Source organism: Aedes albopictus, chromosome 2 (assembly GCF_035046485.1).
Source record: "Aedes albopictus strain Foshan chromosome 2, AalbF5, whole genome shotgun sequence".
Classification (NCBI taxonomy): domain Eukaryota; kingdom Metazoa; phylum Arthropoda; class Insecta; order Diptera; family Culicidae; genus Aedes; species Aedes albopictus.
In genome coordinates this window covers 6,024,357-6,048,499 of record NC_085137.1, presented here as the reverse complement: position 1 = coordinate 6,048,499, position 24,143 = coordinate 6,024,357, and the positions used below count along the sequence as shown (strand labels likewise).

The following is a 24,143-nucleotide window of genomic DNA, read 5'->3' as shown; positions in this document are numbered from 1 at the left end:
TATAGAATAAAAATAAAATTTAGGAATTTTGTTAGAAGTTCCTTCTGGGATTCCGTTATGAATTCCAGCCGGGTTTCCGTTGGGAACTCCTACTGGGATTCCTTCATTGATTATTCTCCGATTTTTTTTTCCATGATTCCTTTTGGATACTTTCCGGCTTTTTGTAAGGTATTCCTCCCGAGATTACAAATAAGATTTCTCCTAGGATTCTTTCAAGGATTAATTAAAAAAACCTCTTCCGGGATTGCTTCAAGGATTTCTCCCGATATCATTCCTAGTTTATCTCTAGGAATGTTTCTTGAGACTGATTTCCTGAAGGCAATTTTCCCGGGATTCCTACGAAAATTGCAACATTGCTGATGTGGGGTTGTCGTGGTCAGGAAATCCTTCGATAGTGTAACATGCTATGTATTGGGGAAATATGTTACAAAAGACAGGAAAATGCCTCAACTTGATAGACAAAATCAACGCCATTCTCATAGACTCACTTATTCTCACTTACAAAAAGATCCTGTACCGATCGCAAATTGAACGCAGACACTCGCAGCAAGGTTAATCGGCTAATTCTTGTGAATTTCAACTTAAGTTAGTTCTTATTTCACTTGGTGCTACATACACACTAAGAAAAAAAACACCAGCTTTGGTAATGTTTCATCGAAATCTTAACAATCGGTAAAGTTAGCAACTTTGACTTCGTGAAAGATGGACAAATAAACGATAGCATTTTACCGAAATTTGGTATTTTTTACAGAATTTTGTTATAAACCCGTGACCGAACGCTCAGCAGTTGAGATTTCGGCAAATATTACAGATCGCAACTAGGTGTGTAATGAAAAAAGTTTGAATTGAATCATGTAAGAGTGGAATCGTTAGAAAAAAAAATAAATGAATTTCTTGAGATAGATAGATTCTTTAATAAGCCGTGATGTAATCGGCTAACCCTTTTCTATTCTTTTCGAGTCTCTCCGTTTAAAAGTGCCTGGTATCTATACGGATGAGCAAGCATGTAGCGATCGTATAGAAGTTGTGCTGAAATAGAACTTGAGAAACTTATCTGATGTGAGGAACCACATTGAAGATTTTTTGATAGACTTCCAAATTTTTCCGTAAAATTATTTTTATTATAGGATAACAAAGGGTATTATCGGCAGGTTTGTTCTCTTCGTCATGAGGGGCTTTTATAGACCAAATTGCCTGAAACTTGGTCATATCATTCAGCTTGATTGGGAAAGATTTGAGGTCAATTGTGAGTTCAATAGGTTTCAAAAAACCCCCCATGACAAAGAGAACAAAACGGCCCCTATTTGATCTTGGTTATCGACAAACAAACTGACTATTGAAAGAACCGCAACATTTCCGCTACGGGATCCACAGTCAATTAGCTACACTTTCACTCTGAAGCCGCACAAGTGCTCAAAACAAATATTACACGATGACGAATGCACTTCGGCAGCACAAATATGGATGCCAAAGTGATTTCCCATTTGATTTTGCCGGAAGTTTGGCACTGGTGCCGAGAACTAGTTGCAGTAGTAGTTGCTGAACTAGTTGCAGTAAACTCATTCAAAATCAACTTTCCGGCAGAAAGTCTTCACAGCAATCACTGTTAACAACAAGTTCACGCAATAAGGTATCTGATTCAGATGGGAGAAGTGGACGAAAACGGTCGTTTCGTTGTGAATTTAGGTAATGTACAATTTTGTTCACCTGTTGTGCCAGGAATGGTATCAGTAGGTCGGCTCTAGAGGCACATTCTCCTCCATTTGGGAGTCAATGGAGTTTGGGAGGAGGAATGGAGTCAAAAACCCTACTGATAAAATATATTTTATTTAAAAGGATAAACAATTGACAATGTTGCTGGATTACAACCCATCTCTGTAACCAGCCAATTTTCACCCTACCCTGCACACGCCTATGACGTTCTCGTTTCGACCACGCAGTTCCTTCCATGTTTGCGTGCGGCTTCGTACGCGACCACCAATAACTGGTAAGATTTTATGACCTCGGGCTATAAATACTTCATCTGCATAAAGTTTAAAATTTATAAAAATGATATCAGGAGTGCTCTCCCCGTTTACTGTGCTGTGCATCGATCGGTACCAGACTCCGCCGGAATGTGCGTCTGCCTTCCTTACGACAGAAGGGTAACGTGCAATCAGCGCGCGATTCATGAGGAGAAAATAAAAGCAACTCGAAACACTTGTTGTTATATGGGGCCGGCCGGCAGAATACACCTCAATATTCAGGAATGGCGGCGCGACGGATGCTCGCCGAGATTAAGATAATCTCGACAACCCGAACGTTTAGAGAGACTCGCGTTCGGAGTCCTTGCTTTTGGCACTGCAAAGTGTTGATAAATTGTACCAAATGAGATGCAGGCTGATTGTTTCTGTCTCCCTCCTCGGTCGGTCGGTCGGTCGGAAACTACCAGCCAGCAGCTGGCCAGAGGGAGCAATTTTTCTCACGGAGCCCGGTCATTGTGTACGGCAGCGAACAAAGCCCAATGCAGAACAACGACTATACGCGGGCTTAATCGCGCCGAGATTGGTATCAGTCAGCGAAACAAAAGCTTACCATATTGAATTGTCATTATCAATCACGCGTTCACCGTTGAGTCGCTCCAGGAAGTCTTTTCTTCTCTATCTTCTGTTCGTGCCATATTCTTCACATATAGGTGTACCTTCGCTTCTGCCAGCAGCTCGTACATGTGCTAAGGTTACTGCACTACACTACATTTTTCGCATCGTTCCTGTACAACATGCTTTATTAGGAAGATCAGCTCTTCAGCTGGTGGCTTAGATTCCGAACAGCACATTTGAATATACATTCAATACTAACGACAAAAACTTGTTCCCGTTCCGTGCGATTGTTGTATAAATCAGTGCTCTCGTTCCAGTCAGTTCCATTTAAATGCCTATAGTCTAGTTAATCAAAGTTCAAAAGTTCATCTCAAGTAATAACATATTTCTTTCGCTTTATTTGCAGGATCTCCTCCGCTTACAGGAACGGGTACAGTTCGCGTTATCGTGCAGGACATGAATGATCACAGTCCGGAGTTTGAACGCCAGAGCTATCATGCTACAGTCTCGGAGAATCTGCCACCCGGTACCAAAATTCTGCGCCCAATGGCTAGCGACAAAGATACCGGATTGAATGCCAAGATTCGATACACTCTGCTGGGAGAACATTCGAAGCGCTTCGTTGTAGATCAAGATTCAGGAGAGATTTCCACGGCCGTCACCCTAGATCGTGAAGAAATTCCTCAGTATCATTTCACTCTGATGGCTCAGGACAGTTCAACCACAGAACCACGAGCGACGGTCGTCAATCTCACCATCACTGTTACCGACATGAACGACAACAGTCCTGCCTTCGATTCCGCCAGTTTCCATGTCAACATTCCCGATCGGATCAAACGCAATCAATTTGTGTTCGGCGCTAAGGCCATAGATCTGGACGAGGGAATAAACTCTCGCATTTCATATTCGATCAGCGGAGCCGATACGAACAAGTTCCGTATCAACGAAAACACTGGAGTGATTGAGGCGTCCGTTGAGCTGTCCCTACCCGGACAGAACGCCGACCGTGTCTTCAGCCTTATCATTGAAGCTCGTGATCAAGGCTACGATCAGAAATCAACCAAAGCGGAGCTGACGATCGCACTGAAATCAGCTCACTTGTTCCCTGTTTTCTCGTACTTGTCGGAAACTCAATTCATTCTACCGGAAGATATTGCCGATGGTAAAGTAGTGACAAAGATTTCCGCCACGTCTCCCAAGAAGGGCCCAGCAGGAAACATCCGATATGCCATTGCCGGCGGAAATATTGGGGATGCGCTGAGAATTGATCCCAACACGGGCGAAGTAGCTGTCAACAAGGGTGGTCTGGATTACGAAACTAATCAGCAATACGAAGTTTGGATCGAAGCTGCAGATTCCGACAGGCCCAGTCTGCGAAGCGTAATGCAGTTGGTGATCAACGTTACCGATGCGAACGACAATGCTCCAGAGATGGAGAAGCAGGTCTACACTGCTGAAGTCATGGAGGAAGAATCTCCCGGCTCGTTTGTAATAAAGGTACAAGCCACCGATGCCGACACGGAAGAAAACGGACAGCTATCCTACAGCTTAAAGGACGACTTCGATAGTTTCGAAATCAACAGTGATACAGGTGAAATCTATACAACGACGAGACTCGATCGCGAAGATATTCCACGCTATGTACTTATTGTGGAAGCTGTTGATCAAGGAGTACCTCAGCTTACAGGAAGCGCTACTGTGCTGGTCAACGTACTTGATAAGAATGACAATCCACCAAAGTTTACTCGTCTGTTTAGTGTAAACGTGACAGAAAATGCTGAAATCGGAATATTCGTCATTAAGATCACCTCATCTGATTCGGACATCGGTATCAATGCCAATGCATCCTACATTTTCACGGAAAATATCGGAAACAAATTCATGATCGACTCTACAACCGGCAACGTCACGGTAGCTGGACATCTTGATCGTGAACAGCAAGACGAATACATACTCAAAGTGGCTGCAGTTGATGGCGCATGGAGGGCCGAAACACCCCTTACAATTACCATCCAAGATCAAAACGATAATGCTCCTGAATTTGAACACAGTTACTATAGCTTCAATTTCCCCGAGCTTCAGAAACCGGTAACCTTCGTTGGGCAAGTGATCGCCACCGATCGCGACAAACATGGCCCTAACTCGGTCATATCCTACTCGCTTCAACAACCATCCGACATGTTCTCCATTGATCCTGCCACCGGAGAAATTTTCAGCAAAAGAACCATCCACTACAAACACACTCAGCTGGAATCGTCGCCAGAGAACATGTTCAGTTTGACGATTCTCGCTACGGACAACGGCAAACCTCCAATGTACTCCGAATGTCTTGTCAACATCAACGTTGTCGACGCCAACAACAATCCACCTGTGTTTGTCCAACGTGAATACCTCTCTCCAGCACCGGAAGGTGCCATTGTTGGACAGAAGATCGTCCAGCTGGTCGCTCGTGACGAACTAGACTTTGGAGTCAACGCTGAGATCGAATACGCTGTCACCGGTGGTAACGGAACCAGCAACTTCGTCATCAACAAAAACGATGGCTGGATCATTGTCAGCAGCACTCTGACAGAAAGTCCTGGAAAGGTCTACACACTGAACGTACGTGCCGTGGACAAGGGAGTTCCTCCTCAACAGGACGAAGTTGTGGTAACGATCATTATCACCGGAATGAATAAGTTTGCTCCCGTCTTCCAAAGTCCGTCGTATCAGGTGATCGTACCGGAAAGCGAACCCATCGGATCAACCATCTTGACAGTGAGTGCTCCAGATAACGATGACGGCCCTAACGGAATGGTCCGCTACGCTATCACTGGTGGAAATGAGCGAAAAGAATTTGCCGTCGATAGTGCCTCGGGTGCCATCACAATTCTCCAGTCTTTGGACTACGATCTCATACAAATCTATCAGCTGAACATAACGGCGGAGGACCTGGGTTTCAAACCGAAGAAATCGATGGCCATGATTACGGTAACGTTGACCGACATCAACGACAATGCCCCCACTTTCAACCAAACCGAGTACGATGCCTTCCTGCCGGAAAATTCTCCACCAAAGACATTCGTCTACAAAGCGGTAGCGCATGATCGCGATTCACCCAAAAACGCGATCATCCACTACTCCATTATCGGTGGCACTGGTCGGGATTTGTTCTCGATCGAAACGGTTACTGGCATCATCCGATCGAAAGCCACATTCGATTACGAAGAACACAACCGTTACACGTTGGAGGTCATGGCTATAAACCCCGATTCACCAATGAAGAACAAAACCAAAGTGATCGTACACATCACGGGGGTCAACGAATTCTATCCCAAATTCATTCAACCGGTGTTTCACTTTGATGTTTCTGAATCGGCGGAAGTAGGATCGAACGTAGGCGTCATTCAGGCCACCGACAAGGACGCTGGAGAAGATGGAAAGGTCTACTACTTGTTGGTAGGTTCCAGCAACGACAAAGGATTCAGCATTCATCCGGAAACTGGGGTAATGGTTGTCTCGCGGAATCTTGATCGTGAAACACAATCCAGAGTTGTACTAACGGTTTTGGCCAAGAACTTTGGTGGAATACGAGGAAATGACACAGACGAAGCCCAGGTAATCATTTCCATTCAGGATGGGAATGACCCGCCGGAGTTTCTACTCGATTTTTACGAGGCTAATGTTTCGGAAGGTGCTCAAGTTGGAACGCGAATCATTACGGTGAAAGCAGTTGACAAGGACGTTCGGCCGCAGAACAATCAATTTAGTTACTCGATCATCGGGGGAAACAACGATCACTCCTTCAAGATCGATCCCCAAACCGGGCAAATCGAAACATCCCGGATGCTCGATCGTGAAACTATTCCAGTCCACAAGTTGATTCTTGGAGCTATAGATACAGGATCACCTCCACAGACAGGCACAACTACGGTGAAGATTTCAGTGACTGATATAAACGATAATGGACCGACATTCGATACTAAGGATACGGTTGGAACGGTACTGGAAAATGAACCTCCTCACACGGTAATCATGACTCTTGCCGCAAGCGATCCTGACCTTCCTCCAAATGGAGCACCTTTCACCTACAACTTGGTTGGAGGGCGACATACTTCGCTGGTAACACTGGAGAAACATTCTGGAGTTTTGAAGACCTCGCGGAGCATTGATCGCGAAACAACTCCACAACTTGAGCTGCTCGTTGAAGTCGAGGATAATGGAAGTCCTAAAATGAGAACGCAACATACTATCACTGTGAACGTTCTGGATCAAAACGATAGTCCGTCGACTCCACGGATCGTGCATGTTCTGGTTTATATTTTCAACAATCAAATCAACGGAGACATTGCAAACGTGCATCCTAATGATCCGGATACAACGGGAGACTACAGATGCAAAATTTTGAGCGATCTCAACAAGAATCCAATATCATCGTTCGCAATAAGCTCAGGATGCAAGCTAAGGCCAACATCGTCGTCACTCCCCAGCAATGGTCACAGCTTCTTAGTATCCGGAAACGATGGAAGGCATGCTGATGTCGTGTCTACGGTTAGCGTAGAGTTCCTTCGGTTCGACAACGTTACTGTGGAGAACTCCATCACAATCCGCATCGAAAACATGACCAGCAGTAGATTCCTGGCGAACTACTACAGAAACTTCATAGACATTCTCAAGTCTTCGATTGAAAACTCGGACGAACTTATCGTGTACAGTCTGCTCGACGTTGACAAAGCAACGGATATTTCCGTAGCCGTATCAAACAGCAACAAGGGATTCCGTTCAAAGAAATACATGAGCGAGCGATTCAGTAAAAAGCAAGACGCGATCAACCTTCTGCTTCAAAGTTCTAAGATTACAATAGATTTCATACCGTGTGATGCCAACACGTGCGACAACGGTGGCATTTGCTACGAGAAAATCAATGTCTACGAAGATACTCAGATTACGGATAGTCAATCGTTGATCTTCACGTCTCCTCTGGTGAAGCACGACTTCAGATGCAAGTGTTCAGAGGGTTACACGGGACAGAAGTGCGACAAACGACAGGATCCTTGCTCGCCGAATCCTTGCCAAGCAGGAGGTCAATGTCGACGTCAGGGTTACGATTTCCAGTGCTCGTGTCCTCCGAATCGAGAGGGAAAGTTCTGTCAGCTGGAGCGCGGAGATATCTGCTCAAGCAGTCCATGTAAGAATGGGGGATCTTGTCGGGAGAGTTCCGATGGGTCGTCATTCTTCTGCCTTTGCCGACCGGGCTACCGAGGGAACCAGTGCGAAGCTGTTGCTGATTCCTGTCGGCCCAATCCATGTCTGCACGGGGGACTGTGCGTGAGCTTGAAACCGGGTTACAAGTGTAGCTGTGTCGACGGACGATACGGAAGACACTGTGAGAAGTCAACGTTCGGATTCAAAGAGTTATCGTTCATGGCGTTTCCTGCACTAGACTCGGCCACCAATGATATATCGGTGATCTTTGCTACGACCAAGCCGGACGCTTTGCTGATCTATAACTACGGTATTCAAAGTGGTGGGCGATCGGATTTCGTCGCAATGGAAATTGTCAGCGGACGGGCGGTGTTCTCATTCGGAGGTGCAAGGACGGCCATTACATCGCTGGTTGTAGGGCAAGGCGCCTCCAGTGGCAACAACATATCCAACGGAAAGTGGCACAAGATCACGGCTACGAGGAATGGACGAGTTATGTCTTTGAGCGTATCCAAGTGCTCGGAAAATGGAGACTACTGCGAGGACTGTAGACCAGGAGATTCCACCTGCTATGCGGATGATACTGGTCCCACAGGGTAAGATTATTTGGAATGTTTGTGTTAAAACAAAATTTTAATGATGTCTTTTTACTTTCACAGAACACTGAATTTCAACAAGCATTCTTTGTTGGTAGGAGGCCTTGCCTCAGCAGATCCCGTTCTAGAACGTCCCGGTCAGGTCCACTCTGACGATTTGGTAGGCTGCGTCCATAGTGTTTCGATCAACGGTCGAGCATTGAACCTGAGCGCTCCTATAAAGTCATTTGGCGTAGAATCTACCTGCAAGCGAGGTAGCAACGGAGGACCATGCAGCCTTGGACTTCCCGACGATCCTGCCCATCCCCTCTGCGGTCCTTTTGGTCAGTGTATGGACCGTTGGCATACGGCCATGTGCCGCTGCGGTGGGATGATCCTTTCGCCGGATTGTTCAAATTCTCTGGAGCACTATTCAATTGCTGATGGTGGGTTCATAGAATTCGAAATCTCCGAAAAGCACAAACGAATGCAACTGCTGGAAAACATCTACAGCGGGAAAAATATCTGGAGCTACGACGTTACGCGGAACAAACGATACTCGATCAAGACAGAGAACATTTCCAGTTTGACGATAGCGGAAGATCCTCCGAAATATATGAGCATCCTCTTCAGAACCAACAAACCGAATGGTTTGCTAATTTACGCCGCTACCAATAAGCACTACACGTCAATCGAATTGAAGAATGGCAAAATCTTCTACAACTCTCATCAGGCTTCGTACGTAAATATAACGGCATCGACGCCGGAGAACTTGGCCGATGGGAATTGGCACAACGTAACGCTACATGCTCATAACCGAATCCTCCAAGTGATCGTCGATGGTAAAAACGTGATCGAGGATCTGGATTCAGCTGGGGTTCATGATTTCCTGGATCCCTATTTGACCGTGTTGTCGATTGGAAACGTGAGAAGGGAATTGTTTGCCAACGATGCCATGCCCACGTACTTCCAAGGATGCTTGGCGAACTTTACCATCAACAGTGAAATTCAGCCATTCAACGGATCTGGCAGCATTTTCAAGAAAGTGGTTCATCGAGGAAACGTCATTCCTGGCTGTTTGTTGGCTGGATTGGGAGCGGCACAGGTTACAGATCCGCTGAGCATTGGAGTTACGCTGGTGATCATATTCTTCATTGTTCTGTTGGTGGCAATTTTGCTGTCTTTCTTGGTGTTTCGTCTGCGGAAGCAACACAAGGAGAAAAGCGGCGGCCTTGGTGGTCCCTCGGCTATTCATTCAAAACAGAATGGTGGCTCTACGTTGTTGAGCACTTCGCAGCTGGTGTCTTCTGGCAATCATGGCGACATCGGAAGAGGTCTGCACGTGAATGATCTGTCGGTTGTGGGATACCATTCCGATAATAATGAGATGTTGAGAGGTGTAGGAGGACATCATCTGGTTGGGCCTGAATTGATTTCTAAGAAGTACAAAGAACGAGATATCACCAACAGTGAACCACAGAGACCGCAACGTCCGGATATAATTGAGCGTGAGGTTGTAAGTAAAAGTCCTCCATTGAGAGAGGATCATCATCCACCACTTCCTCCGCCAAGCCAATCGCATCATCCGCATGATCATACCAATCCTGTAGATCTTGGCTCAGAATATCCAGAGCACTATGACTTGGAAAATGCCAGTTCAATTGCTCCATCTGACATTGACATCGTTTATCACTACAAGGGATACCGCGAAGCAGGAGGAGTACGCAAGTATAAGGCCACTCCACCTCCGGTGGCGACCTACACCCACCATAAACATCAGACTTCAGCTCAACAGCAGCATCGCCATTCGCCACATCATGCTGGTCCGTATGCTCCAAGAGTGCCGCCTCAGGCTAGTCAACCACCACCATCGAACACTCCACGACCGCATCAGACAACACCACTTGCAAGACTTTCACCTAGTTCCGAACTAAGTTCCCAGCAACCTCGGATTCTCACCTTACACGACATCTCAGGAAAACCCCTGCAGAGTGCTCTGTTAGCAACCACTTCTAGCTCAGGAGGAGTTGGTAAGGATGCTCTGCACAGCAATAGCGAGCGAAGCCTTAACAGTCCGGTGATGAGTCAACTATCCGGACAAAGTTCCAGTGCTAGCCGGAAAAATCCCGGCGTACCGCAGCAACCTCAGAACGTCAACTCTGTCGTTCCGGGGCCCATGGGTCTCACAGCCGAAGAGATCGAACGACTAAACTCACGTCCAAGGACGTCTAGTCTGGTGTCCACTCTGGATGCAGTTTCCAGCAGCAGTGAGGCTCCACGGGTGCCAGCTCCCCATCTAACTCACATGCATCACTCACCGGCAGTCGATGCGCACAGTTCGACATCTACGGACGAATCCGGTAACGATAGTTTTACCTGCTCGGAAATCGAGTACGATAACAACAGCATGAACGGCGACAAATATACCAAGAGCCGAGATGACACCAATCGTCGAGTGGTGAACGATAACAACAACAGCAACAAGCCACCACATCTACCACCATCGTCCTACGATGGATTCGATTCTTCCTTCCGGGGATCGCTGAGTACACTCGTCGCGTCCGACGACGACCTCTCCAGCCATATGGTCGGAATGTATCGGCAACCGAACGGAGCGTCACCATCGGCCACAGGTTGGGACTACCTACTGAACTGGGGACCCAACTTCGAGAGCCTGATGGGGGTGTTCAAGGATATTGCCGAACTACCCGACACGGTCAACGGGAGGGTACCGAGCTCCCTGCGGATACCAGCCGGTGTGCAGAAACCGTCGGAAGAATATGTGTAGCAACTGGGAGACACAGAAGAATGGTGATTTAAATAACGTGTAAATACTAGCGCCAACTGAATTTTAATTAGTACGTTTCGAGTATGCCGACTGGAAAGAAAGAAGGAAGACGTAGAACGAAGTGCAACCAACACTTTCCACACTCTCATTGTGTGCAAATTTTTGCTTTGCCTTGTATCAAGGTACGACCTCGAGTTCCATGTATACACACATAAGTAGGAGTAGGGAGTAGGAAATCGCGCGGGAAAGATGAAGTGTAAGATAGAGAAAAGCAGAACTGTAGTAATAGCGCCATCTACTGAAAACATTTGTACGTAATAGGCAAACTGAAAGGTCCTCCAAATGTGCATTTATTACCATGACACCAGGCGTGTGCGAGTAAGCGTCCCCTTTTCTGGCCCAACCGTTGAATCTCAGAATTTGGCGGGTGATTCGCGGGCCTGAGCGGGGACTTTGATTTAACTAGGAAACTGAATCAGTGCTATGTTTTATAATAGGGGTTTGAACACACAATAAGAGATTCGCAATGTTTTAAACTGTAAATAGGCAATTTTAGCAGAAAAGGAGAAGGAAGGAGAATCATCGTAAACTATCTTGCCATATGCTTTTATGAGTTAAACGAAAACTCTTTTAACAATTTCGTCGCTAGGCGTAGGTTAACGTTTTTATTAAAGCAATAACATAAATCGTAAATAAATTACTTCCAAATGAGACTGTTTTAACTGCGTAGTTTAGAGCTGTAGAATGCTAGCCATGTAAGTTTCAAACAGGTAGGACATTCCCATTTATAACAACATGAAATTACAATTCTAAATTAACATGTACAAACCAACGGTTTTCTTTTCGGCAATGATACAGTATGTAAATAGCCTAGTAACAAAACAACTCCAATTGAATCTAGTGAAATGAATTTCTGTAAAATTTCAAACAAAACAGGAAATAAATGTTAATTATGAAAAAAAAAACGCTGCTGTGGTAATTCATGATGACACATCCACGAGGTTTACGTAACTATTGAGCTCGATGACTTCAAGGATCATGGACGGACAATCAATTATCAAACAAATGCTCTAGTCATTCACTAATCATCGGCACTAAAAGTTTCATTCGACTTTCACAACACTTTCCCACTCGCACAATGTACACAATGGAATCAACGGTCGTTTTTATCTTTTCTAAGATCGTCCTCATAGGCATCGCTAACACCAGTGGTTCTCAACCAGATGCATGTTGTATGATTTTTTCTGTTTAACAAAGTTCGTGAAGGTTGCAATAGGATCCAAGATGTTTAGTGTAGGGTATTGATTCCCTTATTTTGCATGTGGCTCCCATTTTCATCCTACGAAAAAACACAGGATTGAAGTACTGTGTTTTAGTTTCTTATTTTTGTATTTTTGTTAAAAGTGAGCACGCATGAAAACAAAATGAACGGTGCCGTTTTCGCTTGTTTTTCAAATAGGACCATTTTGGGAGCGTGAGATTACTAATGGCACATATACCCTATGTAGAGATTACATACCGTCGTGGTATATGAATCAAATTTCAAATGTGAAGTTAGTGATTACATCAAATTGGTGCATTCTGAAAAAATTAGGAATGCAGTTATCTGCAAACTACAAATATCTCAAAAACGATCAGACAATTCCATATGCCCATAGAAGCATGCCGATCGTTTGGGCGAGAGAACAGTTTTTTTTTTTGTTTTAGGGAAACACGTTGATTTGTTTTCCTGATATCTTAACCATGGTTCAAAATTTGATGTTGGTGTCTTTGACGGAGTTCTTTATACGGATGTGAACTTTCTAATTAAATGACCTCTTGATTAGTTAGAAATTTACTCACCAGATGATGCTGTAGTTTAATTGATTTAATTTGATAGTATCTCAGTCTAACAGAGAGATAAAATGTCGGTGTTTTTTGCAAACATTCTTATCTAGCCAAGCTTAATTCGGTAATAAAATTATTAGTTTGAGATCCTTGGAACAGGTTGCAAATATCCCGACACAGAAATGAGCTATAAAGTTTACGTCTTCAACAAAACCGTTCAAGTGTATAAGTGTATAAGCGCCATGTGTCAAAAGGATTTTTAGTTAAAAATCACCACACTAAATGGCACTGTTGTGATTTTTGTCACAAAATGATTTTTCTCTGAAAATATTCAGCAATTCCTCCCGATAATTCTTCATGGATTTTTCCCTGATATATCACTCACGATTTTTCTTTGGATTTCTTACAAGTATTTTTCCAAGGAAGCCTCCAGGTATTCTCAAAGGGACTCCTCCCGAAATTTTTCCAGGGATTCCTTCAAAATTCTTGCATGTGTTTCTCCTGGGATTCCTTTCGGGATTATCCCAGGGATTCCACCCCGGATTTCTTCATTGATTTCTCACGGGATACCTTTAAGGATTTTTTCTGGGATATCACAAGAAATCGTGTCTTGGGTTTCCGTCCTCTCGGGACCCCTTGATTAATCATTTTCGTGTTTTTCTTGGGGGTTTCGCCTGAAATTCTTTCAGGGAATCCCCCAGGATTCTCATGATTTTATGTGAAGTTTCGTTAGGATTCCTTCAGAGATTTCTCCAGGAATCTCTGTTGTTTTATTGTTCGGAATTCCTTCAGCGAATTCTTCCAGGCTTTCTTTAGAAATTTCTTCCGTGACTCCTTCACGAAGTCTTCTCTAGATGTCTTCATTGATGTTCCCCTGTTTCTATAAAGGATTCTTCCGAAGATTTATTCGAGAATTCTTTCAAGGTTACTTCCCGGGATTTTTTAGAGATTTTTCTCGGCAATCCTTCTGGCGTTCCATCATTTACATTTTTAACGGGCTTTATTTAAGATTGCGGTTGAATGAAGGATATAACCTTACATTCAGGATTTTTTTCGGGGATTACTCCTGGATTTTTTGGAGATTTCTTCGGTGATTCTTTTCGGGATTTCTCCCGGGATATTTTCAAAAAAATCCCTAGGGATTCCGCCAAGCATTTCTCCAGGGATTCCTTCCTGAATTCTCTCAAAGATTCCTTCCAGGATTTAGATTATTTTATGGATTTCTTTTAGATTTTTTCCCGAATTTCGATTTCCCCCTGCCTAGCTTCTTTTCAGAATTTCGTTTTTGATCCTTTCCTGGTTTTCAATAGGGATTTATCCTCGGACTCCTTCAGGGATTTCTCCACAATTATGTGAAGATTTCTTCCTGTTCTTTCTGAAATTCCTTTAGGAATTCCTTCCAAGTTTCCTGTGGGTGTAGGAATATTTGTTTTTCACGGATTATTCGCAAGATTGCACCAGGGATTCTTCCAGGATTCTTTCTGCGTTTTCTCCCGATATTCTTTCAGTGATTTCTCCAGAGCTTCCTTCAGAGATTACCTACGAGATTACTTCAGGAAATTTTTCATCGATTCCTAGATTCCTCCTGGGATTCATTTTAAGGACTGTTGTGGGAGTTCCTTTGGGATTCCTTTATTGATTTCTCCCGGAATTTTATCCCAAGATTTATTTATGAATTCTTCGGAAATTTCTCCGGAGATTCCTTGAGCATATCTTTCTAAAAATTCAGGAATTCCTAAAATTTGTATTCATGGATTCCTCTCGGGATTTCCTTCTGGAACTCTCGTAGGATTCTGTCAAGGATACTTTCAGTATTTTTTTTATTCCGTTTTCTCCTGGAATTCCATCCTTCCAGGATTTCTTTAGGGATTTCACTTGGAATTCATTTCGGATTTTTTTCACGGATTATTGTCAAGATTGCATCTGAGATTCATTTGTTCTGTTCTGTTTGAAATCTTACCGAAATTCCTTCACAAATTTCTCCTTGACTTTTTTCAGGGTTTCCGTTCGGAATTCCTTCATTGATTCCGAGATTTCGTCATTGATTTCACCATTCAACACTAAATTTTGTTTGGGACCCTAGAAGTGTCATAGTGAAAGATTTTTTGAAAAATATTGGACCGGGCCTACACAGTTCAAAACCGAAGTTTGTATGAAGAACTTGGGGTGTTCAATTGATATGTGCATTAAAACGCGCTGTGCGTATATTCAGGCGTTAGAGAATAACGAAACTAACCCAAATACAGAAAACGCCTAAAAATATGCACGGCACGTTCTAATGCACATATCAATTGAACACCCCAAGTGCTCCATACAAACTTCGGTTTTAAACTGTGACGGCCCGGTCCAATATTTTTCAAAAATTCTTTCATTATGACACTTCTAGGGTCCCAAACCCCTGTTCTTTTTTTCTCATCCCATAACACCAAATTTTGTAAAATTTTGTCGAGCAGTGTTTTTCCCGGTTTTCCTATAGGGCGCTGTCCATAAACTACGTAGCCTTTTTTTGCCATCTCAGACCCCCCTTTCCCCTCCCCAAGCGTAGACTTTTGTCCATACAAAATTTTCGAAATTTGTATGGAGCGTAGACTTTGGCCAGACTTCTCGTCCCCCCCTAAGAGTCTACGTAGTTTATGGACAGGCCCTAGATTCCTTCCGAATTTCATTCAGGGATTCTTTTGAAAATTCTTTTCGGATTGCATCCGGGATCCCTTTCGACATTCTTTCAGGTATTCCTCCCGAAATTCAACTAGTGATTACAATGGAAATTTTTCTTCGGGTTCTTTCAGGTATTTCTTTAGAAATTTCTCCCGATATCTTCAACGGCAATCCTTCAAGGATGTCTCCAGGAATCCTTTCGGGAATTATTCATGGATAAGTTCTCTCGGGATTCTTTCCTAGATTTCTTAGGATTCCTCCTGGGGTTCCTCCTGAAGTTCCTTACGGGATTCTTCCAGGAATTCCTCCAGGATTCTTTCATGAATTGCTCCTGCGATTTCTTGGATTCTTTCAGATATCCCTCCCGGGATTACTCCAGGGATTTTTTCTTGAATGCTTTCAAGAATTTCTCCCGGAATTCTTTCTCGAATTTCTCCCTTGTTTCCTTCTGATATTCGTACTAGGATTTATTCCGAATTTTTCCTTGCGACTGGATTCTTCCAAATAAGATTCCTGTCAGGATCAATCTCAGTTGGGGTTGGAAGAGATAGTGGGTAAGGCGGACTCTACGATAGTGTAACGAGCCATGGTTTAGGTATGGAAAAATATGCTACAAAGAGGCAGGAGAAGGTCAAAACATGCAACGCGATTTTTGGATTCTCCCTTACGAAAAGATCCTGGCCCGCCCGGAAAGTGCGGTGTTTAGTTGGAACTTGATTATTGGTAAGCTGCGTCGCTAATGTTTTCTGTTACATTTCCAAATATACCAAATATAAATGATACCAAATTTCCACTGGGAGCTTGTTTGGGGATTTCATCACGAATTCCTGTTATAGTTACACTTGAAATACCTGACACCTGAAATACAGAACCAATATCGATTGTTCCAGAGGCCATGTTCCCGCGGATACTATCCAGGATGGGAATTAAAGACACGAGAGGGTGTACAACACTTTACAATATATTTCAGACTAATTTGATACAGTTGAAGGTGCCCTATTTATACCCCATTTTCCCTATTGTGTCTATAAAGAATGTTCTGGTAGCACATATTGTATGAAGTATTGTATGCAATATACAAAAGGTATTGTAATTGGATTTGACAAAGCAGATAATAAATTTCTTTATTCACTACCTGAATAGCTAGAAGAGCACATGACGGAAAAGGTGTAAGCTATCTAGTTTGTTGTGTTTTGAATAGTACAAAGTGTTCATTTCGATGCCTCATCATATAGCTTGATCGGCTACCAGTACACTGCAGTGCGGTGAAATGCAAACACCCCGACAGTTTGCTGATGGCCTCAACAGGCCAAATTCCGTTTTTAGAGTGTAATCGAGTTGCCTTCAAGAAATTTCTCCAAAACCGAAGCTTTTCCCTCTCTTCTTGGCGTAACGTCCTCACTGGGACAAAGCCCGCTTCTTAGCTTAGTGTTCAATGAGCACTTCCACAGTTTTTAACTGAGAGCTTCCTCTGCCAATGACCATTTTGCATGTGTATATCGTGTGGCAGGCACGAAGATACTCTATGCCCAAGGAAGTCAAGGAAATTTCCTTTACGAAAAGATCCTGGACCGACCGGGAATCGAACCCGTCACCCTCAGCATGGTCATGCTGAATACCCGTGCGTTTACCGCCTCGGCTATATGGCCCCTAACTGAAGCTTACATTTATTTAATTTGATTGTATTCCCCACATCGATTCAACATTTGTCAACCATAAACAATGAAACATCAAAACTCAATCACAGACCCATTAAACATGGAAGGTATTGATTTAATTCTTTTCTTCCTGATATTAATGAGTTTTGAAGATTTTCCTATCGCATTTCAAACTATTGATTGAATAGACAAATAATTGATAGACCATACTAGAAACTCCATCCATTTAAACCGAATCGAATCACGCCAAAACAACTCAGGCTAACTCTCGTTCAAGGCAGTATCTGATTAATAACGTCCAACAGCAGCAATCGTCTCCTTTTCTTGAGACACACGATGAAACACGAAGCTCTGACTGCTTGATTTTTGTTCTATGTCTCGCATTTATATTCTTACGACGAGCTATATTTGTATTTGTTGCGTCTTGCAACACTATTTAACCAATTTACCTTAATCCGGGCCAAACTAGATGACAGTCATCTCGCAGTGAATGACATAATTTCTACGTTGGAGTGACTGGTAACGTGCAGCTGGTCGCAGTGATGGAAATACCCGACACGGAATAAAAAACGTGCAGCTCAAGCTGCTCAGGAGATTTACACAAAAAAGCGTGGTTGGAGTTCATAGAGACGGCTGCCGGCTGTCGCGGCTTTTTATGTTAAAATGGTGATGGTGCAGAAGACTGTTCCAATGTTTTGGACTATTTCAACTTTTTTTTATTCGTCGCACATTCGTTAAGATTGCTACCTTCAGTTTTTTATTTGAGACAAATGACGCCCCAAATCTTATTCGGAACTGGCAGCACTCGCTCAGATTACAATGAAACTTTCTGGGTGTGTAGACCTTGACTAGATATTCCAGTTTGAAAACATAGTTTCTTCAAAATTGACTGGCTTATAAAAAGGGCTAAACTTGTTTAGGGCCTTTTATTAATGTGTTTAATAAAAAAATAAAACTCCTTCAAAAGAAGTGTGTATGAGTGATTATTATTAAATTAGTCAAGTATTAAGAAAAAGGTATTAAAACATCTAAATTGATCCCTACACTGAAAAAAAGTATCATTGTAATCTGAGAGCCATTACTTTACATACACGTGTAATAAAGTATTAAAAAAGTGTTAAAAGTGCCCATATTGTGGTTTATGGACGGTGGATAGGGAACATAGTTACCAATCTTGAGACAAAACGTCCACGAAATCGATAGGCGTTTTTTTTGTAAATCAACTATGAATTTCTTAAAACGATTTCTTTCAGTGTAGGGCTCAATTTGTTTTTTTGCAGTATTTTTTTTCTTGAAATTTGACTTATTTTGTGATAATTATCCTTTTTTGTAGGAGTAGTCTATTTTTTTCCTAACACATTTCTAGATTAATTTTGAAGAAACTAAGTATGTAAAGTGGCTATCTAGTCAAGGTCTTCACACCCAGAAAGTTTCATTGTTATCTGAGAGGGTGCTGTCAACATGTATTAGCGTTGGCGGAAAAACCGCAAAAGGTTATTATGTTATCAACCTGTTACTAGATTTAAATATGTTAATTCTTAACTGTGGAAGCACCCCTAGAACTTTACGCTGTGGAGCAGACATTGTACAAGTTGGGGCGTTCTACCAAGAAAAAACGCAGATTAATCCACCTAGTGGTGATAGCGCCTTTCTTGTCGAATATGTACTCTAAGATGTTTCCGTCGCCATAAGCCGAAGTGTTCCTGAATCCTGAAAATACTCTAGAACGAAACAAATATCATTTTCTTCTTTTGTCACAGTGCTCGTTCGAGTTGATAAATAATAAATGTATTTGATGAAAAAAATACGCAAACAATTAAGCAAAACCGCTTACCTCATCGGGTTTGGTAAGAAATTTTCTGGAGGACTCTTCACCTTAAAATTTAAAAACTTATTGGTTTATTCATTTGTGCCCTTCCTCAAAATGTTGAATTCCGACCCAAAATTTCCTACTGTAAAATTACGCCTCAAGAAAATGTTAGGATTTGACAAGATCGCTTAAATTTTTATCAACACACCAAAATTTTTGAAATGCTTCCAGCACGCCAAAAATCAGCAAAAGAAATTGCTGAATTTCAGCAACACTTTTGCTGCATTTCAGCACAACTTTGCTGATCAACTGTCAAAATTGCTGGATGGTTCAGGCAAGTTGAAAAATAATTGCTGATACTCAGTAATTTGTATTGCTGAATGCAATCAGCACGCCAAAACTCAGCAAAGTTTGCTGATTACCAGCAAAAATATTTTACAGTGAAGATTTTGTTCGTTTACGCATATGTATCGCTTGCATCGATTTTGTTTTGTTGTAATTTCAGCGATGTATCTAATCCTGATTCTGCAACACTACCGGTAATCTTGGGTGTGAACAGAGCTTGGGTCAAAGACTATTTTCTTGCTGCCCGTTTATCTGGTTATCGAACATTTTTGATGATTTGATATTTCGCATGCAGAGGTTTGGTTCACTTTTTAAACTGGCCACTTCCGGCGAGACATCTGGAAACGGTTCCGGAACACAACCAGTTCAGATATGTTATTTAGAGGATTGATTGGTGATTATCGGTGATAAACAGCTTGTTTAGCGTTAAGCGTTTCGGTCATCATCAGACGCATTCAGCAGGATTCACCCCTTCAACTTCGTCAGTTTACTATATTAGCGATTCAGATATGGTCTGAAACTATTTTCCTGCTTACCGTTCATCTGATTATCGTTAAAGCCGCTATTTGGTGTTTCGCATGTCTGGGTTCGGTTCACTTTTTTAATTGGCCGCTTCCAGCGGACCTGGAACCGGTTCCGGAACACAACCGGTTCAGATATAGTCCGAAACTTTTTTCCTGCTTACCGTTCATCTGGTTATCAAAAAAGTCGCTCTTTGATGCAACGCATGCATGGGTTTGGTACACTTTTATAGTTGGCCACTTCCGGCGGGACACCTGGAACCGGTTCCGGAACACAACCGATTCAGATATGGTCTGAAACTATTTTACTGCTTACCGTTCATCTGGTTATGTTCGGGCTCGTTCGGATGTTAACCATCAATGTTAACTTCTTTTCCCGATCAGCCTAGATAGCTGTGTAGTGTCAGTAGCGGTTGTCTCAATTGGCTAAGAATAACACTACGGACCGCCTGATCCAGTGGTAAGAGTCCACTAAACAGGTAACCCCTAATTCATGGTGTTATGCGGCTTTATGCTTACCGTGCCAAGGAATGAATGGAGGGGTCTAATAAAAACCCAACCACAAACGGAGCCTGTGGAGAATTAGGGCGTCCTCCACAGTATTACGCCCTTACTGCACTAACTGGAGCAATAGTGCAGTGGACCTTGCGTTTCTCCGAGATAATCAGTTGCCCTTCTTAAGTCTTAAATTTGAGGCTAAATAAAGGCGGGATTATTCAAATGTTGTAAATTAGCTTACATTACTACCTATACGGTTTCGCTTAATGCGTTTTCGCAATTGGCGTTTTTCAGTTTACACCGATTTGGTTTGTCGTTGATGTTTCCTTTTTGTGCTGTGATTGTGAAGAGTGTAATCCAGTCTAGTTTGGGTAGTGACTACGGCTAGGAAACCTGAGATCAATTTTCAGCCTAAAAAGCGTACGTGGCCCAAGTGGCTCTACTTCAAAAAGTTCATTTTCGTAGGGTAATATCTGTATAGGTTTTTTTTCTTTATTATAGAGATTTTCAGCCATTGGCTGGTTCGTCCTGTATAGGTAACCATTATAAATAAAGTGTCGTGCCTCCAGCATGCTACATCTTAGAATAACGTTAACAGTATGTTTCAACCTTTCCTTATGGATGCCTTCAAGCAAACTCTTGTATTCAGCATATTTTCGCTGATATTTGGCAGTATTGCTACGATCTGAAGTAGCTCAAACATTAATTTGAGATGCTTCAAGCTTCAGTTTGATGGATTACTTAGATAGTGCAGTTCATGGATAATTTAACATAGAATTGCACTTAACCGATCTCTGCATGAGCAGAATTTGTCATGAGCTGACTGATTGGCATATGTCAGATTAGGAGTCTCCATTTGACCTTCTTTGCATTTTTGAGTGATCCTTCGCAAAATTTGCGGATTCAGGCGTCCATGCTCAACGAACTAGGGAACCTGAACTAATTGGTTGCGATCACATTTTGTGGATAACTCGCTTTCATTGCTACTCCAAGAGAGTTTCATTGTGGTTTTGTACCTACAACGCCCTCCATTGTAGTATACCATAACTATTGCTTTGAAAGAATCGCGTCCTCTGCGGACTGCAAGAGGTATTTCTGAATCGAACTCTGATCTGTTCAAGTTCAAAATACCTTCGGATAAACCATTATTTTGTATAGTTACGAATCTCTAGCCTCCGCTTGAGAATTATAGCTATATAATCGACTTAGTGGGCCCTAAAAAGCTCTGCTTAATTCAAATCTCCAGGAGAAAATGGGGTTTTGTCCTATTTTTCTCCAGAGGGATTTGAGTACATCAAACATGTTTTGAACTCTTGTAGTTTTCTATGGGGTATTTTCGTGGCGTAAAATAACTCCATAGTTCTATCCCGAAAGGGTGCGTGCGTTGTATAAAGATGGGATGAGTTTCAGATTTATCTGGTTATCTCGTTCTTTCTGAAATGGTTGAAACGCATTGTCGATTATCACATATGTGATGTTCGTCTGGCTGACATGCCTATTCATGTGAACTCACATGCCTCCCAATTTGGGATGTCCACAGTGACTCTTTTACATAAAGTTATATATGTTTTCAAGAAAGTACACGCTTAAACGCAGGTTTTGCTTGGGTGATTTCTTGAATATTGAGGATGCTTTCGATGACGTGCCTTTCAATGTCATATTGAAAGTCGCATGACGTCAAAAGCCACCTCCAATGAGCTATAGGCTCTCTTTAAGCTTATGCGTTTTACAGTGTCCTTTTCAGGGCACTGATTAAACCTGTTGTGGTATGGGCTATGAGCTCTCGTTGCGCTTAAGCGTTCATTCCCTCTTCTAGGGTACCCCTTCCTATTGCATCACCTTTCCCTTTCTTAATCCCATTCCATCCCTTGTCCCATTCTCCCTCAGGTAAATGATGGAACCGGCTTATATGTATGGTGATGGCACAAATGTCCCAAATGCAGGACAACGTGCCTCTGGAGCCGGCCTTCTGATACCTGATACCTGATGGACTGAAACTATCTTACTACTTACCGTTCATCTGGTTATCGAAAAAGCCGCTCTTTGATGTGTCACATGTAAAGGTTTGATTCACTTTTTTAGTTGGTCACTTCCGGCGGGACACCTGGAACTAGACGTGTGCGCCGCCGCGCCACGCCGCGCCGATGGGATATCGGCGTGAATCGGCGTGAGGTTCCCCTAGTCAATTAAAATCAAATATACCATATTTTTTAAATGGGGATTGGTAAAGGGGTGTTATACCCATGCACTGGTGGAAAAAGTTAATGGTTTTGTTGTTTGAAGCCGATCCAGGAAGCATCGGCGTGTCGGCGTGGCAATCGGCGGTGGCGGCGGCGTGAAAACCGCACACCGATCGGCGTATTCCTTCTCAGAAAGGCTACCATCATCAAAACCAGAAAATTTCTGCAGCAACACATAGCTAGATGTCCACTTGTTGTAATCCATTCATTAGAAAGTAGTTAACTTTGTTCATAATTGTTTAAGAAGCCCCACGCCGATGCACGCCGAGTTCACGCCGATTATTCGGCGCACACGTCTACCTGGAACCGGTTTCGGAACACAACCGGTTCAGATATGGGCTGAAACTATTTTACTGCTTACCGTTCATTTGATTATCGAAAAAGCCGCTCTTTTTTTGTGTCGCATGCATGGGTTTGGTTCACTTTTTTAGTTGGCCACTTCCGGCGGAGCACCTGGAACCGGTTCTGAAACACTACCGGTTTTAATATAGTCTGAAACTACTTTCCTGCTTACCGTTCATCAGGTTATCGCAAAAGCCGCAATTCGATGTGTCGCATGCCTAGGTTTGGGTTTTTTTAATTGGCTTCTTCCAGCGGGACACCTGGAACCGGTTCCGGAACACAACCGGTTCAGATATGGTCTGAAACTATTTTCCTGCTTATCGTTCATCTGATTATCGATACAGCCGCTATTTTGTGTGTCGCATGCCTGGGTTTGGTTCACTTTTTTAATTGGCCACTTCCGACGAGACACCTGGAACCGGTTCTGGAACACTACCGGTTCAAATATAGTCTGAAACTACTTTCCTGCTCACCATTCAACTGATTATCGAAAATGCCGCTATTTGACGTGTCGCATGCATGGGTTATGTTCACTTTTATATTTGGCCACTTCCGGCGGGACACTCGGAACCGGTTCCGAAACACTACCGGTTCAGATATAGTCTGAGACTATTTTCCTACTTCCCGTTCATCAGATAATCTAAAATGCAGTGGTTTGATGGGTCGCATGCATGGGTTTGTTGCATTTTCATATCTGGCCCCTTCTTGGGATACCGGTCCGGAACACCTAAATGGACATAACTTCGGAACGGCTAGACCGATCAGAACCATTTTCAATAGGAAACAATGGGGCAATATACCGCGTCGAATGAACCATCGATCGTTGAAATCGGTTCATATTTACTATCTAAAAGTGAGGTGACCTTTTTGTACACATACACACACACACACATACATACACAACACAGACATCATCTCAACTCGTCGAGCTGAGTCGATTGGTTTTTAACACTTGACCCCTCCGGGGGCTCTATCAAATTTTCGTTTTTGGAGTGAACATATAATAATAAAAATATAATAATAAAAAAGAGTTATTTTTTAAGTTTTCTGGCATGTGTGTCGAAAATATAACTTTAAAAGAATAACTAACTTTACAAACCAGCATAACCAATCCCCGG

The 24,143-nt window shown here is 42.9% G+C and overlaps 1 protein-coding gene across 4 annotated transcripts in view; it reads left to right on the top strand.

The window, feature by feature from the left end:
• The window catches only part of LOC109411674 (cadherin-related tumor suppressor), a 360,443-nt gene extending 348,341 nt beyond the window's left edge, over positions 1–12,102 (top strand). For all 4 annotated transcript variants that reach the window (XM_062849061.1, XM_062849058.1, XM_062849060.1 and 1 more), the window contains 2 exons: positions 2,986–8,359; positions 8,423–12,102. In XM_062849061.1, coding sequence (XP_062705045.1) covers positions 2,986–8,359; positions 8,423–11,126 — 8,078 coding nt within the window. In that variant the 3' untranslated portion in view covers positions 11,127–12,102. The remainder of the gene's footprint in view (positions 1–2,985; positions 8,360–8,422) is intronic.
• The last annotated feature ends 12,041 nt before the right edge of the window (positions 12,103–24,143 follow it).